The sequence below is a fragment of the Manis javanica genome, chromosome 10, assembly GCF_040802235.1.
Source record: "Manis javanica isolate MJ-LG chromosome 10, MJ_LKY, whole genome shotgun sequence".
Lineage (NCBI taxonomy): Eukaryota > Metazoa > Chordata > Mammalia > Pholidota > Manidae > Manis > Manis javanica.
In genome coordinates, this window is record NC_133165.1 from 24186481 (window position 1) to 24205111 (window position 18631).

The 18631-nt window shown below is 42.8% G+C and overlaps 1 protein-coding gene across 1 annotated transcript; it reads right to left on the reverse strand.

Annotated features, from left to right (window-relative positions):
* Window positions 1-8810: 8810 nt before the first annotated feature.
* LOC140844011 (nuclear envelope pore membrane protein POM 121-like) lies at window positions 8811-17088 on the reverse strand. The gene is made up of 8 exons (XM_073214880.1): window positions 16736-17088; window positions 15102-15311; window positions 14637-14777; window positions 13165-13336; window positions 11658-11749; window positions 10972-11042; window positions 10552-10740; window positions 8811-9293 (listed from the first exon to the last, which is right to left on the reverse strand). The coding sequence occupies exons 1-8, from the start codon at window positions 16936-16938 to the stop codon at window positions 9268-9270; spliced, it is 1104 nt and encodes a 367-aa protein (XP_073070981.1). The 5' UTR covers window positions 16939-17088; the 3' UTR covers window positions 8811-9267.
* Between the last annotated feature and the right edge of the window lie 1543 nt (window positions 17089-18631).

The following is an 18631-nucleotide window of genomic DNA, read 5'->3' on the forward strand; positions in this document are numbered from 1 at the left end:
GTGGAGAGTTCTGTAGATATCTGTTATGTCCATCTGATCCAATGTGTTGTTCAGTGCGTCTGTTTCCTTATGTGTTTTCTGTTTGGTTGATCTGTCTCTTGATCTGAGTGGTGCATTAAAGTCCCTTAATATGGTAGAGTTGCAGTCTATTTTTCTGTAAAGCAGTCTATAGATTCAATGCAATCCTTGTCAAAATACCAACAGCATTCTTCAAGAACTAGAACAAATAGTTCTAAAATTCAAATGGAACCACAAAGACCCTGAATAGCCAAATCAATCCTGAGAAGGAATAACAAAGCTGGGAGGATTACATTCCCTAAATTCAAGCTCTACTACGAAACCACAGTAATCAAGACAATTTGGTACTGGCATAAGAACAGACCCATAGATCAAGGGAACACAATAGAAAGCCCAGATATAAATCTACACATATATGGTCAATTAATATGTCATAAAGGAGACATGAATATATAATGCAGAAAAGACAGCCTCTTCAACAAATGGTGTAGGGAAAACTGGACAACTACATTAAGAGAATGAAACTGGATTACCATCTAACTCTATATACAAAAGTAAACTCAAAATGGATAAAAGACCTGAATGTAAGTCATGAAACCATAAAACTCTTAGAAGAAAACATAGGCAAAAACCTCTTGAATATAAACATAAGCAACTTTTTCCAGAACATATCTCCTTGGGCAAGGGAAACAAAAAATGAGTCAGTGATACTACATCAAACTAAAAAGCTGCTGTGCAGCAATGGACACCATCAGTAAAACAAAAAGGAATCCTGGGGGGCGGAGCCAACATGGTGGCGTGAGTAGAGCAGTGGAAATCTCCTCCCAAAAACACATAGAGCTATGAAAATATAACAAAGAAAAATCTTCCTAAAATAGAGACCACAGGACACAGGACAACATCTAGACCACATCCACACCTGCAAGAACCCAGCGCCTTGCAAAGGGGGTAAGATACAAGGCCCGGCCTGGTGGGACCCGAGCGCCCCTCCCCCCGGCTCCCGGCGGGTGGAAAGAAAACGGAGCGGTTTTTTTTTTTTTTTTTTGTGGCGAGTGCTTTTTGGAAGCCTTGAAGGGAAAGGGACCCCGTTGCTAGGGAGGCAGGGTGGCGGGACCGGTAAGCGGGTGCCTGGGACCGGCACTTGAGGACGGAGGAAATCGCGTGTTTTTCCCCTTTTTTTTCCCTCTTTTTGGCGAGTGCTTTTTGGAAGCCTTAAAGGGACAGGGACCCCGGTGCTAGGGAGGTAGGGCGGTGGGACTGGTGAGAGGGTACCTGGGACCGGCGCCTGAGGACAAAGAATATCCCGCGTTTTTCCCTGCGGGACCGGTGGGCGGGTGCCTAAGACCGGCACCTGAGGACAGAGGAAATTGTGCGTTTTTCCCCTTTTTTTTCCTCTTTTTGACGAGTGCCTTTTGGAAGCCTTAAAGGGACAGGGACCCTGGTGCTAGGGAGGCAAGGCGGCGGGACTGGTGAGCGGATGCCTGGGACCGGCGCCTGAGGACAAAGAATATTGCGCGTTTTTCCCTGCGGGACCAGTGGGTGGGTGCTTTTTGGAAGCCTTGAAGGGACAGGGACCCTGATGCTAGGGAGGCAGGGCAGCAGGACCAGTGAGCGGGTGCCTGGGACCGGCGCCTGAGGACAAAAAAAAAATCACGTGTTTTTTCCTTTTTTTTTTTTTCGGTTCCCTCATTGTTGCTGTTGTTGTTTTGGTTTGGAGAGTGCTTTTTGGAAGTCTTAAAGGGGCAGGACAGGTCACTTAGACCAGAGGCAGGAAATCTGGGGATCTCTGGGCACTCTAACCCGCTGGGCAGCAGAGAGCACAGAGGCCCCTTATGGAGATAAATAGCCTCCCAGCCACTCCCCCTCCAACGGGGCTCCACCATTTTGGAGGAGCTGCCCCAGCCAGGCTACACCCACAGCAACAGTGGAGATAAACCCCATAGCAACCGGGCAGGAAGCAGAAGCCCTGTCTGCACACAGCTGCCCAGCACAAGCCACTAGAGGTCGCTATTCTCCCAGGAGAGGAAGGCCACAAACCAACAACAAGGGAAGCTCTTCCAGCGGTCACTCGTACCAGCTCTGCAAACTATCTCTATCACCATGAAAAGACAAAACTACAGGCAGACAAAGATCACAGAGACAACACCTGAGAAGGAGGCAGACCTAACCAGTCCTCCTGAAAAAGAATTCAAAATAAAAATCATGAACATGCTGACAGAGGTGCAGAGAAAAATGCAAGAGCAATGGGATGAGATGCAGAGAAAAATGCAAGAGCAGTGGGTTGAAGTCCGGAAGGAGATCACAGATGTCAGGAAGGAGATCACAGAAGTGAAACAATCCCTGGAAGGATTTATAAGCAGAATGGATAAGATGCAAGAGGCCATTGAAGGAATAGAAGCCAGAGAACAGGAACATATAGAAGCTGACATAGAGAGAGATAAAAGGATCTCCAGGAATGAAACAACACTAAGAGAACTATGTGACCAAGCCAAAAGGAATAATATTCGTATTATAGGGATACCAGAAGAAGAAGAAAGAGGAAAAGGGATAGAAAGTCTCTTTGAAGAAATAATTGCTGAAAACTTCCCCAAACTGGGGGAGGAAATAATCGAACAGACCATGGAATTACACAGAACCCCCAACAGAAAGGATCCAAGGAGGACAACACCAAGACACATAGTAATTAAAATGGCAATGATCAAGGACAAGGAAAGAGTTTTAAAGGCAGCTAGAGAGAAAAAGGTCACCTATAAAGGAAGACCCATCAGGCTAACATCAGACTTCTCGACAGAAACCCTACAGGCCAGAAGAGAATGGCATGATATACTTAATGCAATGAAACAGAAGGGCCTTGAACCAAGGATACTGTATCCAGCACGACTATCATTTAAATATGAGGGCGGGATTAAACAATTCCCAGACAAGCGAAAGCTGAGGGAATTTGCTTCCCACAAACCACCTCTACAGGGCATCCTACAGGGACTGCTCTAAATGGGAGCACCCCTAAAAAGAGCACAGAACAAAACACACAACATATGAAGAATGGAGGAGGAGGAATAAGAAGGGAGAGAAGAAAAGAATCTCCAGACAGTGTATATAACAGCTCAATAAGCGAGCTAAGTTAGGCAGTAAGATACTAAAGAAGCTAACCTTGAACCTTTGGTAACCACTAATTTAAAGCCTGCAATGGCAATAAGTACATATCTCTCAATAGTCACCCTAAATGTAAATGGACTTAATGCACCAATCAAAAGACACAGAGTAATAGAAGGGATAAAAAAGCAAGACCCATCTATATGCTGCTTACAAGAAACTCACCTTAAACCCAAAGATAAGCATAGACTAAAAGTCAAGGGATGGAAAAACATATTTCAGGCAAACAACAGTGAGAAGAAAGCAGGGGTTGCAGTACTAATATCAGACAAAATAGACTTCAAAACAAAGAAAGTAACAAGAGATAAAGAAGGACACTACATAATGATAAAGGGCTCAGTCCAACAAGAGGATATAACCATTCTAAATATATATGCACCCAATACAGGAGCACCAGCATATGTGAAGCAAATACTAACAGAACTAAAGAGGGAAATAGACTGCAATGCATTCATTTTAGGAGACTTCAACACACCACTCACCCCGAAGGATAGATCCACCAGGCAGAAAATAAGTAAGGACACAGAGGCACTGAACAACACCCTAGAACAGATGGACCTAATAGACATCTATAGAACTCTACATCCAAAAGCAACAGGATATACATTCTTCTCAAGTGCACATGGAACATTCTCCAGAATAGACCACATACTAGCTCACAAAAAGAGCCTCAGTAAACTCCAAAATGTTGAAATTCTACCAACCAATTTTTCAGACCACAAAGGTATAAAAGTAGAAATAAATTCTACAAAGAAAACAAAAAGGCTCACAAACACATGGAGGCTTAACAACATGCTACTAAGTAATCAATGGATCAATGAACAAATCAAAATAGAGATCAAGGAATATATAGAAACAAATGACAACAACAACACTAAGCCCCAACTTCTGTGGGACGCAGTGAAAGCAGTCTTAAGAGGAAAGTATATAGCAATCCAGGCACACTTGAAGAAGGAAGAACAATCCCAAATGAATAGTCTAACATCACAATTATCAAAACTGGAAAAATAAGAACAAATGAGGCCTAAAGTCAGCAGAAGGAGGGACATAATAAAGATCAGAGAAGAAATAAAATTGAGAAGAATAAAACAATAGCAAAGATCAACGAAACCAAGAGCTGGTTCTTTGAGAAAATAAACAAAATAGATAAGCCTCTAGCCTGACTTATTAAGAGAAAAAGAGAATCACCACAAATCAACATAATCAGAAATGAGAATGGAAAAATCACGACAGACTCCACAGAAATACAAAGAATTATTAAAGACTACTATGAAAACCTATATGCCAACAAGCTGGAAAACCTAGAAGAAATGGACAACTTCCTAGAAAAATACAACCTCCCAAGACTGACCAAGGAAGAAACACAAAAGTTAAACAAACCAATTACGAGCAAAGAAATCGAAATGGTAATCAAAAAACTACCCAAGAACAAAACCCCGGGGCTGGATGGATTTACCTCGGAATTTTATCAGACACACAGAGAAGACATAATACCCATTCTCCTTAAAGTGTTCCAAAAAATAGAAGAAGAGGGAATACTCCCAAACTCATTCTATGAAGCCAACATCACCCTAATACCAAAACCAGGCAAAGACCCCACCAAAAAAGAAAATTACAGACCAATATCCCTGATGAATGTAGATGCAAAAATACTCAATAAAATATTAGCAAACAGAATTCAACAGTATATCAAAAGGATCATACACCATGACCAAGTGGGATTCATCCCAGGGATGCAAGGATGGTGCAACATTCGAAAATCCATCAACATCATCCACCACATCAACAAAAAGAAAGACAAAAACCACATGATCATCTCCATAGATGCTGAAAAAGCATTTGACAAAATTCAACACCCATTCATGATAAAAACTCAGCAAAATGGGAATAGAGGGCAAGTACCTCAACATAATAAAGGCCATATATGATAAACCCACAGCCAGCATTATACTGAACAGCGAGAAGCTGAAAGCATTTCCTCTGAGATCGGGAACCAGACAGGGATGCCCACTCTCCCCACTGTTATTTAACATAGTACTGGAGGTCCTAGCCACGGCAATCAGACAAAACAAAGAAATACAAGGAATACAGATTGGTAAAGAAGAAGTTAAACTGTCACTATTTGCAGATGACATGATACTGTACATAAAAAACCCTAAAGACTCCACTCCAAAACTACTAGAACTGATATCGGAATACAGCAAAGTTGCAGGATACAAAATTAACACACAGAAATCTATAGCTTTCCTATACACTAACAATGAATCAATAGAAAGAGAAATCAGGAAAACAATTCCATTCACCATTGCATCAAAAAGAATAAAATACCTAGGAATAAACCTAACCAAAGAAGTGAAAGACTTATACTCTGAAAACTACAAGTCACTCTTAAGAGAAATTAAAGGGGACACTAATAAATGGAAACTCATCCCATGCTCATGGCTAGGAAGAATTAATATCGTCAAAATGGCCATCCTGCCCAAAGCAATATACAGATTTGATGCAATCCCTCTCAAATTACCAGCAACATTCTTCAATGAATTGGAACAAATAATTCAAAAATTCATATGGAAACACCAAAGACCCCGAATAGCCAAAGCAATCCTGAAAAAGAAGAATAAAGTAGGGGGGATCTCACTCCCCAACTTCAAGCTCGACTACAAAGCCATAGTAATCAAGACAATTTGGTACTGGCACAAGAACAGAGCCACAGACCAGTGGAACAGATTAGAGACTCCAGACATTAACCCAAACATATATGGTCAATTAATATTTGATAAAGGAGCCATGGACATACAATGGCAAAATGACAGTCTCTTCAACAGATGGTGCTGGCAAAACTGGACAGCTACATGTAGGAGAATGAAACTGGACCATTGTCTAACCCCATATACAAAGGTAAACTCAAAATGGATCAAAGACCTGAATGTAAGTCATGAAACCATTAAACTGTTGGAAAAAAACATAGGCAAAAACCTCTTAGACATAAACATGAGTGACCTCTACTTGAACATATCTCCCCGGGCAAGGAAAACAACAGCAAGAATGAGCAAGTGGGACTACATTAAGCTGAAAAGCTTCTGTACAGCGAAAGACACCATCAATAGAACAAAAAGGATCCCTACAGTATGGGAGAATATATTTGAAAATGACAGATCCGATAAAGGCTTGACGTCCAGAATATATAAAGAGCTCACACGCCTCAACAAACAAAAAACAAATAACCCAATTAAAAAATGGGCAGAGGAACTGAACAGACAGTTCTCCAAAAAAGAAATACAGATGGCCAAGAGACACATGAAAAGATGCTCCACATCGCTAATTATGAGAGAAATGCAAATTAAAACTACAATGAGGTATCAGCTCACATCAGTAAGGATAGCTGCCATCCAAAAGACAAACAACAACAAATGTTGGCGAGGCTGTGGAGAAAGGGGAACCCTCCTACACTGCTGGTGGGAATGTAAATTAGTTCGACCATTGTGGAAAGCAGTATGGAGGTTCATCAAAATGCTCAAAACAGACCTACCATTTGACCCAGGAATTCCACTCCTTGGAATTTACCCTAAGAACGCAGCAATCAAGTCTGAGAAAGACAGATGCACCCCTATGTTTATCGCAGCACTATTTACAATAGCCAAGAATTGGAAGCAACCTAAATGTCCATCGGTAGATGAATGGATAAAGAAAATGTTGTACATATACACAATGGAATACTACTCAGCCATAAGAAGTGGAAAAATCCAACCATTTGCAGCAACATGGATGGAGCTGGAGAGTATTATGCTCAGTGAAATAAGCCAAGCGGAGAAAGAGAAATACCAAATGATTTCACTCATCTGAGGAGTATAGGAACAAAGGAAAAACTGAAGGAACAAAACAGCAGCGGAATTACAGAACCCAAAAATGGACTAACAGGTACCAAAGGGAAAGGAACTGGGGAGGATGGGTGGGCAGGGAGGAATAAGGGGGGGGGGAAGCAGAAGGGGGGTATTAAGATTAGCATGCATGGGGGGGAGGGAGAAAGGGGAGGGTGGGCTGCACAACACAGAGAGGACAAGTAGAGAGTCTACAACATTTTGCTAAGCTGATGGACAGTAACCGTAATGTGGTTGTTAGGGGGGACCTGATATAGGGGAGAGCATAGTAAACATAGTATTCTTCATGTAAGTATAGATTAAAAATTAAAAAAAAAAAAAGAAAGAAAGAAAGAAAAGGGGGATTACTCCTTGATAGGATAAAACTATTGGTAAATCAAAGATCAACGCATGCTTTAAATATCCTTAATGTTGATCACTTAAAGGGTGTCAGATGATCAGCTATGGAGGTACTCTTTTCTGATAATATTCCTTTCTCTTAATAAAAAAAAAAAAAAGCAGTTACTGTGTACTGACCTCCAATGAGTTCTGCACAGTGGTATAGAGGGCATGTCAAAGTGTGGGCAAAGGGTCTGTTTGTTTCTATGCAGAAGATCAAGGCCTAGCTTGGATACCCAGAAAATGAACTAAGATACGATATGAGGACGAGCTTCGGGCATCAGCACTCTCTGGAGGACTTGTGCCGTGGGATGATCATCAAAAAGCCTCCACAGGGATCCGGACGATGCTGCGGTTGTGGCTGCATCCAGCCCACCGTCTACTGGACTTGCCATAGGAATGAGGAGGGAGATGTCTATGCTGGCATGTGCATACAGTGAGACAACGAATTTGACCGGATCTGTACTGTTGGAACTCAACCAGGAGGTGGGAGGGGTGCAAGGTGTAGCACTCCAAAATCTTACGACTATAGACTATCTACGGTTAAAAGAACATATGGGAAGTGAACAGATTCCAGAAATGGGCTGTTTTAATTTGTCTGATTTCTCTCAGACTGTTCAAGTACAGTTGGACAATATCTATCATATCATAGACAAATTTTCACAAATGCCTAGGGTGCCTAAATGGTTTTCTTGGCTTCACTGGAGATGGATGGTAATTATAGATTTGCTTTGTTTATGTCACCATATTCCTATTATGTTAATATGTGTGTGCAAATTAGTTAGTAGTTTAAAACCTATACATACTTAAGGTACTCCACAAGAAGATATGTCAAAGAAATAATCCATCCTCCCATGTTTCCTTCCATATGCTACATCTGTAGCTTTTCTTCTTTCTTCCTAATTACAACCCTTAAATAGAATTCGTGCCTCATATCGAATTTACCGAGTATCATAATTCCTCCAGGTGGTAAAGATACCTCGAGACAAGTGCTGGGCATAGAAGCCACAGGGCATAAATCTGCAAAGAAATAAAAAGCTAACCTTTTCAAACAATATGGCTTCTCTCTCACTTACCAACTTTACATTTCCCTGTATGGCCCCGGAAGATGACTGGTTAGCCAGAGATGGGTAAGATTCCTCAAGGGAGGAACAACCTAAGACAGGCACAGTCGCAGGGGGGCCATCAGGTGAGAATTTGGGGATCAACAGAGGTGAGGCTCAGAACCTCACCCCCCCTGCTTTGAGAGAAATCTTCTGCATCCGTGGATGTCTTGCTGCCCTTGTCTAGCCTGGATTAATACTTAGTCCATAGGCACACACCTGATCATCTGATCATCTACATTTGCCCTCTTACAGCACTAAACTATGTTTTCTACCTTTATCTTGCATCTACCTACCACTTCAGCATTTTATTAAAAATAAAAATAATAATAATAATAAAGGTAGAAATGTGGGATCAACATATAAATTAAGTACAAAAATCAAACGAATATTCATATTTGAACTGATTGTTTATAGGTCATAATGCGTGATCAAAACCGAAAGTTTCTGTGATGAATGCCCTTGTACTGTTCACCATGTAAGAATTTAGTCACTATGTAAGAATTCGTTCACCATGTGAGAACTTGTTCGTTATGCTTCAGAAGATTGGAAACTGACGAGAATTAGACTTGAGATGGATTAATGAGTGTACATTGAGCATTGACCCCCCTATACTGAATTTTATTGTTGTTAACAACCATTTGATCAATATGAGAGATGCCCTCTCAAAAAAAAAAAAAAAAAAGTATCTGAGCACAGCCGATGTCTTCATTGTGTCCACTAGATCCTTGTAAGATTCACTCTAGCCTGCTAAAGGGCCCACCTATAAACAGCAAAGTAAAGACAGGGAGATGCCACCTTAAAGCCAAAATTGTATTTTGAAAAAAAACCAGGAAGTTTCAGAAGAAAGATTCTTAACATACCCTTTAGCAAACAAATAACTCTGTCCACCTTGGAGGAAAGGCAGACAGTCTTGATAAGCTAATTTTGCAGAATTACCTAGAGGACAGATGAGTAACTTAGCATCTCATCAAAGATACTTGAGACCACTTAACAAGCCCACACCTGAGCCCTCTGTCACATTCCTGAAAAATCCTTAAAAGGGGAACCCCCAATCTTTCACTGTGCTTGTATGTGAGGTCACCCACACTTTCTAAGTGCATAACCTTTTAACTTTAAACTCCCTCTTTTTAACCTTTCAGGGTGCTGCACTCCTCTCTCTGAGGTCGCCTGCACTTCCTAAGTGCATAACTTCAACTCTTCCCAACCTTTCAGGGCGCTCCTCTATCTGAAGTCACCCACACTTTCTAAGTGTGTGACCTTTTACTCTTAAACTCTTTCTCTCCAACCTCTCAGGGCGCTCCTCCCTCACTGAGGTCACCTGCACTTCTTTCTGGCTAAGTAACTTTAAATAAAACTTTTCCTCTGCTTCACTACTACTCTGTCTCTGCCCTTAAATTCTTTGTCACAGCGAGGACAAGAACAGAGGAAAATACACAATGCCTCCCCCCCAACATTGCCACTGCAGCAGATTCTAGGAAGAAGAACAGAAAATGTCAACTATGGTATCTCAAACGTGATGGTATTCGGTGCTCTAGAAGCCTTGCTGGGCCAGGGATTTAGGAGTCAACAAATATTACTAATCGATACCACCTGTTCTTAACATAATCATTCCTCAAAATCAAGGAAGTGCTCCTTATTTCTACCCTACAGAGATCATCAGACAGCCAGCAGGGGATAAAACTTGGCCTAGCAGGGGTTAAATGTGTAGACAGACACCAAGGAAAATCTAATCATCTGAACCCAAGCATGGCTCAGAGCAGCTAAGGAATGGGGCTGCAAACCAACAGCCGTCTGACTACCAAAAGGAGGCTGCCTTCTCCAGCTTTAAGGGCGGCAGGCCCTTCCCTACAATCTGCTCCTGATGAGACGGTTCTGGAGCCGTCAGGCCTGCACCAGCTCAGGTGTGCTAAGCCAGAGAAGGTTCAATCTTTTTAGCGACTGACTGGCATGCTGCTTTCACGTTAGCCTACGCAGAGGCTGATGGCCCTGTGTGCTCCACAGAAAGCTCTCCCGCTCACCTGGAAAAGATGGTAGGCCCAGGGGGTTCGGGTTCTTCAGGAAGATGATGTACTTGGGGAGAAACTGCGGGTTAGTCAGTGGGGCTGGGGGGGAGGCTGAGGAAGCAGCAGTCCCAGCAGCGGGCAGGGCGAGAGTAGAAGCCGGTGGAGTGGCAGGGGGGCTCTCCGTGATGGAGCTCGAGGCCGTTTCTAAGGAAAAAAGAAAGAAAGGATTGTCCTCCTTGGTAGGAGAATTCTTTCCAGGGGCATCACAGAGCACGGGAGGCTCAGGGACTCGGGGGAACTCACGTGGAAATGCTTCCTCTCAATCTCAGTGCTCACTGTGCTCAGAGTCCACTGAGAGCCCAAAGGTGGATTTCTCAGAAGAGAAAGACCAAAAGAAAACCAAAGGGAACACATGCCACGTGTTCATCAACGTACCCTGTTCTCCCTGGGACTCCTTGTCTACCGGCAGAACAGTAGAGCCAGCTTCCTGAGAAACGTCCTCTTCTCTGTAGGAGGAAGAGGCACAATTAAGTTTAGAAAAGTGCTGGATAACTTCTTACACCCTCCTAACTACCAACTGACCAAAGTCTAGAACCGTGACTAAGATCTCAGTGTGTCAAGACAACAAAAAGAAGCAAAGAAAATTCCTAAAGAAATGAAGGGAGGCAGTTCACAGTAGCCACAGAGACACCTTTGTCTTAAAACAAGCAGGAAACAATCTTCAGAACCTTACATACAACCTGCCAAGTTTCTGAGAGTCCTAGTCACACCTCTATCTCTAAGAAAGCGGCATTCTAGTTGGGCACCTAGAGGGGCAGCTGGGGTCTAGAATGTGAAGCCTGCTGCCCACCCCCATCAGTCACTCTGTTCACTCTGTCCCATGCAAGCCCTTCCCCTTATGTCCCAGCCCCTCACACTGCAGCATGAGGTGGAGCAGAGGCTGGTGTGGTCACTGTGTGATGACTGCAAGAGATGAGAGCTATTCAGGGTGGCACCGTCTCTGTCCCTTAGATGTGAACCATTTTGATTCTCCAAATCGGAGTCTCAGAAAGCCTAAGAGCCAACTAAATTTCCCTCCTTTCCCACCCACTCATTAATCCACACAGCAAATCACTGATTACCTTATTTTCTTTGCTGGCCTCTCTGGTGTCTGTGAGTGGGATAAGGCTGGTCTGGAGAAGGGTGAGGCACTGGGACACCGCCTCTTCCAGAGCTAAAAGCCAAACACAAGTCACGTGACTGACCCTAAGGAATAACATAGGATCTGACCTTCAACATAATTCTGTGGCTCTAATCCATCACTGTATATAAGCTCTCCTTTTCAAGTGACTAAAAAAACATTTCTTTGTGAAGTGGGGCTTCTGAAAAGTGAGTCAATTGCCACTATTTAAAAGGGCTGTCATTGGCCAAAGTTGGAAAAGTTGCATCAGAAATAGCAGCTGATTCAAAGTAACTAATAAGACAGTGAGGGTAAGAACGGCAAATTGGAGCAATAATAACTAACACTAAGTCATTATTATTCAGAGGAATAGAGGCATTGTGGTTATTAATGTTCAAAAAGTTTCAAAAATACACTGAAGTACCTACAGGTGAAACATGTTTGTATTTAAAAACACAAGAGGAAAACCAATTTGGGGTGGGGGTGTTGATGGATCAGGACTGACCAAACACTGTTAACTGCTGGAGCCACATGGAGGTTCATCATGATATTTTTCCTTCCTTTTGTGTATGTATGACATTTGACGTAAAATTGTAAGAAGGGGCAGTGACTGTACATCAGGTCTGTTGTGATCACTGATTGAGGAAATGTGTGTACAGTGCTCAGCAGAGGACCTAGTGCAGAATAGAGCCAGGTAGAGCTTCATACTGTTATCCTCTGCATTGCCATAACTGTTTGGCCAGGGCCTTCAGCTCCTGTATTTGTCATTTATCATTAATGTGTCATTTATATTACTCTAAGAGCCTTCTGTACAGATGAAAACATGTCAAATTCTTTCTCCTCTCAAAAACCTCCTTCATGCATGCGTTAATTTTTTTCCAGCTCCTGTATATTGTGTGCCTGCTTACTGACAAGCACTGTAATGGGTGCTTTTCAAACATTCCCTTCAATCTTCACAATAATCCTTTAGAGATGAGAAAAAGAGAGTTTAAGTCATTTACCTGCCCAAGAGTCTATAGCTACTAAGTGTCAAAGTCAAGATTTCAATCCAAGTCATTCTGGTAGCAAAACTTGATCTGTTCTCCAGTCTACACTACATCCTTTCTAAAAGGAATTATAACCACATATTTTAAAAACTTTCATTAAATTCCCAGTGCCTAGAGGATGAATTTACGACTAAATACAATTGAGATTCAATCTACTTTTTAATCAAATTAGTACCATTTTTTGAATTATTCATCCTCTGTCCATTTATCTATAATAATGGCTCTGTCTTGTATTAGCTTTCCACATAGGCATTCTGGCCTTTCTAGTTTGTTCCACTGGTCCATAGCGATCATTCAAGGGTTGGTAACGGCTGTTAGCTTAGAGGAGATCTCAGCATCTGACAGAAGCTGTCTAGTAAACACTTCATAATCAACTAACAAATGCAAAGAACCCACTTCTTCCACACCACCAGATGCTTGTACCTGAGAGATGCCTCCAGTGGAGCTGTAGGAACTGGAAATGGCATTGCGGCTGGACATATGGATGCCACATGTGCACGTGCCCTTCGAGCAGCTTACATCAGAGGTGGAGGGTCTCTCATGCAACTCACCATCTGAGCTCTGGGAACTGAGGCTGCTCTTCAGAGGCCCACGCCTAACAGGGAAATAAAATGGGAAAACAGATGTGCTACTGAAAGGCACAACATTGTTTTAAGGCTTCATCCATGGTCACAAAATCATTCTAATGTAATGGAAAAGGATAATGTTGTTAATTTTACTGTTAATTCAGCTAAACATGTCTCACAAAGTCAGAAAGGGAAAACTCAGTATTTTAAAAATTAAACCTATGATTCTACTTATGTATACTCTAGGAAATGCACACAAATCTATAGTGACAGAATGGGAACGAATGGATGCCTGGCAACAGGGGCAGGATGAGAGGGAGGTTTGAAGGCTCCACCAAGCGGCACGGGGAAACTTCTGGCGGTGATGGTGATGTTCATTAACTTGACTGTGGGGATGGTTCTGTGGGTGTGAAATTTAGACAAAATAGCTATTGTGGCAAGTTACTCAAAACGTTCCTCTCTGGTTTCAAAGAGGAAAATTTATAGGACAATAATTCTGATAAGGATACATGTCAAAATTGATCAAATTGTACACTTCAAATAGGCACAGTTTATTTTTGTCAATTATACCTCAGTAAAGGTGTTAAAAAAAATTTAGGAGGAACCAACCCCTTTTTCTAAGATTCAAACTGAAACAAATTCCCTAACCATCTTTCCTGTGAAATAGTCATCCAACCGTTGTGCCAGCACAGACAGCTCACTGTCTCCTGGCTGATGAATGTCAACCACAGAGCAGTTTATCCCTGCACTAGAGGCAATCCTACTTCCTCTTTCACTTACTTCACCTATGGATCCCACCTGGAGCCAAGCCAAGCCAATTGTCCTCCTTTCATGTGATACTCCTTCAGATTTTTGCAGGCCATTATCCTTCCCTCCCTCATTTCCTTATGCCCCTGAGGTTTTCCTCCTCTGGGCTAGTGCTTATGTACCTTTAGAACCCCCTCACCCACCACCACCCCGTGACATCTTGAGTTGCTTCACTCTCTCGCAGTGAATTTCCTTGGTGTCTGCCTCCTCTTGCAGGGCAGCACAGCCAACCAGCAGCGCCCCGCGGACAGCAGGACTAAGGCATTCAGGACCACCACTGACTGTCGGCTTTTCTCTAGTACTTACGGAAAAGGAATACTACAAAATGCATGTAACCTGTGCCTAATGAAAGGCATGGCATTAAAGCTCTTGTTACCAAGCTCTTCCATGAGAGCCGAAGAAGGGGACCTGCTGTTCACACACAGGAGGTGGCCTCTGATTCTTTTGGGGAGTGATCTCTCTTTCAACAAATCCCAGGAGCCCGTGTGGGAGGCACGTTGAGTACTCTGCAGGGCATGTTACCTTGTTTTATCCTCCCGACCAGCAGCAGATGTTTGGTCTTCCTCCTCCTCCACTGTCCTTTTCCTCCTCTTCCAACGTTCGAGGGCAAGCAGAACAGCCTCCTTTGACCACGGGTCTGGGGCCTTAGGGATCTGCGCTGCTCTGTAACAGAAAACAGGATTCTAGCATTAAGATATTCTGATGATCATGCTCCATAGCATGAACTTCAGGCACTGGAAATCAGAAGCTATCCAACAAGCGAAAGGGTAATTTATACACTCACACAAATGGCCCTTAGCTGTTAAAGCTACAGTCTTGGGAAAAACCCAGATAATAAAAAACTGCTCAATAACTACAACTTGAAATTTCTCCTTCACATAAGGAGCTTTTTCCTTTCCTCTGAGTTACAGTTAGTCTGTCAGAGATGAACAACTGCAAGAGAATAAAGTGGACACACTGGGAGTTTTTTCCTCGAGCAATGCTCACATTGGCAAATGAGCCAGGTTGCTCCCGGGAGGAGCACTCCTCTCTGTCGAAGGCCTGCACACCACTCTGGAATTACCAGGAGACAGCACACGCTTCCCGTGACCGCCATTCCAGCACAGCGTGGGAAGCACACGGGAATATGGGGCCTGCTGGATTGGGTATCTTCTTGGAGGTGTTATGCCAAACTGGTGTGGTGAAGTCCCACAGTCCCTGTGGAGAATGGGAGACACATTATGGAATCAAAGCAGCTTAGAAAAATGACAGAAAATTTAAATTTCTTAAGAACCATGTGGGTTCAGTTATTTTCCAGAGAGCTTAAGCCTCTAAGTAACACAAAACACAGCATTTTTATGGCAACTTTCCCCATTCCACCTAAGGGCAGAAAGTGGCAGGTACTTAACAGCTGTCCCTGCAATGGATTCAACAACTTTGAGGGGGAAATTGAAAAACTGCTCATACAAGTAAAACTACAGTGGAAGAAAAGTGTGGGTAAGGACGTGCAGGGACAAAGTTTACAAGAATCCTTCAATCTCTTGAGGACGTGCAGGGACATAGTTTACAAGAATCCTTCAATCTCTTATGCTAAGTCATCAGAAATACACACCCAAAGTCAAACATTTTAAAAACCTGAATGTTCACATTTTCAAATAAATGTACTTATCAAGGATCTAGGGTTGTCACCCAAGTTTTGAATTTTGTTATCACTCTGCTACTGGGACTAAAGGAGAACACAAGTCTTTTTAATCTAATCATCTTTATCAGCCAAGTTATATCCATTCAGGAGGTTTCCTGGGTACACCTCTTTGAGCTGGGCTGATACAATGTATTGGTCCAAAGGTAAAAAAGTAATAAAACCTATTATAGTACTATACTGTACAGACAGATAGTACTCTCACGTGAAGCAGGGATATTTTAAGTGATTTACCAAGTATTCTCCTAACCCATACTGTATTAAAGTTCAGAGCTATAAGAACTGACGTGGATGGAGCTAGAGAGTATTATACTCAGTGAAATAAGCCAGGTAGAGAAAGACAAGTATCAAATGATTTCACTCATCTGTGGAGCATAAGAACAAAGAAAAAACTGAAAACACAAAACAGCAGCAGACTCACAGAACCTGAGAATGGACTAACAGATACCAAAGGGAAAGGGACTGGAAAGGGTGAGTAGGAAGGGAGGGAAAAGGGGAACAAGGGGCATTAGGGTCAGCATACATGATGTAGGCGGGGAGCACGGGGAGGGCAGTATAGCACACAGAGAAGTCAAGTAGTGACCGTATAGCACCTCCCTGTGCTGATGGACAGTGACTTCAATGGGGTATGAGGGCAGGACTTGATAATGGGGGGAGTCTAGTAACCACAGTGTTTCTCATGTAACTGAACACTAATGATAACAAAAATAATAAAAAGTAAAAATAAAAGGAATAGAAAAATGACCCAAAAAAAAAAAAGAACTGAAAGAAGGAAACAGTTCTGGCAGCACATCTCTTAACAGAGGCAAAAGGGAGGCCGGACACGGCGGACTAGCACCAAGGTGTTTGGAGAGGAGAAAAGGGCACAGAACCCACTTAGGACTTGAGAAAAAAAAACTGTCAACGTCAAGTCCTCGGTCTGGGGAGGGTCAGCGTGTCTTACCGGCGGGAAGGCCTCCGAGGGGACCCGAGGAAACGAGTGGGGACTGAGGGCTGAAGGGGATCGGGGCGAGCCGAGGGAGCCGTCGGGGCGGGGCTTGCCGGGCGGTTGGGGTTTGCGAGGAAGGCCGGGCGCGGGCGCCGGCGCCTGGCCTCCGGATCGGGGGCGGGCTGCGGGGGGCGGGGCTTGCTCAGAAATCCTCCCATTTGGAGCGACGAGCGAGCTCTGTCCGGCGGGCGAGCGGCTTCCGCGGCTCTCTCTGCCAGACTGCCTGCCTTCGCTAGTGCGCCTGGGCTAGAGGCGGGCGGGCATTGTGCGCTGGCGGCGCGCGCTCCCAAGTTGCCGGGAGACGGCGCGCGAACGGCAGGCAGCTCGGGGCTCGCGGCTCAGGCTCCCCCAGGCCGCGGTGACCCCCAGCCAGCTCGGCCTGCTCGGCCTCCGCGGGGCACCAGGTTCTCAGCACTAGACCCGTTGGCGAGACAGCAAAAAAGAAAAAGGAAAAGGAAAAGAAAAGCATTTTCCTGATTACTCTTTCTGCTAGTTCATTGTTAGCATATAGATTTCTGTGTATTGATTTTGTATCCTGCAACTTTGCTGAGTCGTTAGTAATACTAATAGTTTTTTGGTGGATTCTTTAGGGCTTTCTATATATAGTATCATGTCATCTTCAAATAGCAACAGTTTACTTCTTCCTTACCAATTTAGATGACTCCTCTCTCTTTTTCTTGTCTCATTGCTCTGCCTAGGACTCTCAATATCCACTTCGTAGATCATGAATTGATGTTGGCTTGTATCAAATGCTTTTTCAGCATCTGTTGACATGATCATATGGTTTTTAGCTTTCCTTTTTCAATGTGCTGTATCATACTGATTTTACAAATATTTTACCACCCTGGAATCCCTGGAATAAATCCTGCTTGGTCATAATGTATGGTCCTTCTGATGTATTTTTGAATTCAGTTTGCTATATTTTGTTGAGGATTTTTGCATCTATGTTCATCAAGGGTATTGGTTTATAAAGTTTTTTTGTAGTGTTTTGCATGGTTTTGGTATTAGAGTGATACTGGCCTCATAGAGTGAGTTTGTAAGTATTCTCTCCTCTTTTACTGTTTGGAATACTTTAAGAAGGATGGGTATTAGCTCTTCCTTAAATGTTTGGTAGAATTCAGATGTGAAGCCATCTTGCGTGGGACTTTTGTTTGTTGGGAAGTCTTTTGATTACCAGTTCAATATTGTTATGATAATTTGCCGGTTCAGATTTTCTGTTTCTTTTTGGGTCAGTCTTAGTAGGTTGTACTTTTCTAGAAATTTGTCTATTCTAGGTTGGCGTATAATTTTCCATGGAATTCTCTAATAATTATTTGTATTTCTGTGCTGTCATTGTAACTTCATTTTCATTTCTGATTTTGTTTATTTCTGTCCTCTTTTTTTCTTGATAAATCTGGCTAAGGATTTGTCTATTTTGCTTATGTTCTCCAAGAACCAGCTCTTAGTTTCATTGGTTTTTTTTTCTATTAACTTATTATTATCTATTTTATTTATTTCTGCTCTGCTCTTTTATTTATCCTTCCTACAAACTTTGGGTTTCATTTGTTCTTCTTTTACTAGTTTCTTCAGTTGTAAGTTTAGACTATTTATTTGGGATTGTTTTTATTTCTTGAGGTAGGCCTGTATTGCCATGTATTTCCCTCTTTGAAGCTTTTGCTGCATCCCACGTATTTTGAAGCGCTATGTTTCTGTTTCACTTGTTTCCACATATTGCTTCATTTCCTCTGATTTGTTTGTGGGCCCATTGGTCACCCAGAAGCTTGTTGTGTTGCCCCCTTTGTGGGTTTTCGATGTTGTTTCTTTCATGTAATTGATCTCTTACTTCATACCACTGTGATCTGAAATGATACT

Excerpts from the sequence above, each read along its gene's own strand:
- LOC140844011 (XM_073214880.1), bottom strand. The coding sequence starts at position 16,938 with ATGGGAGGATTTCTGAGCAAGCCCCGCCCCCCGCAGCCCGCCCCCGAT. Across the intron at positions 11,750-13,164 it reads CCACTGGAGGCATCTCTCAG|CTCTGGAAGAGGCGGTGTCC; the intron begins GTACAAGCATCT and ends TTTGGCTTTTAG. Across the intron at positions 9,294-10,551 it reads GGGCCTACCATCTTTTCCAG|GTGGGCCCTTTAGCAGGCTA; the intron begins GTGAGCGGGAGA and ends TGCTGTTTATAG.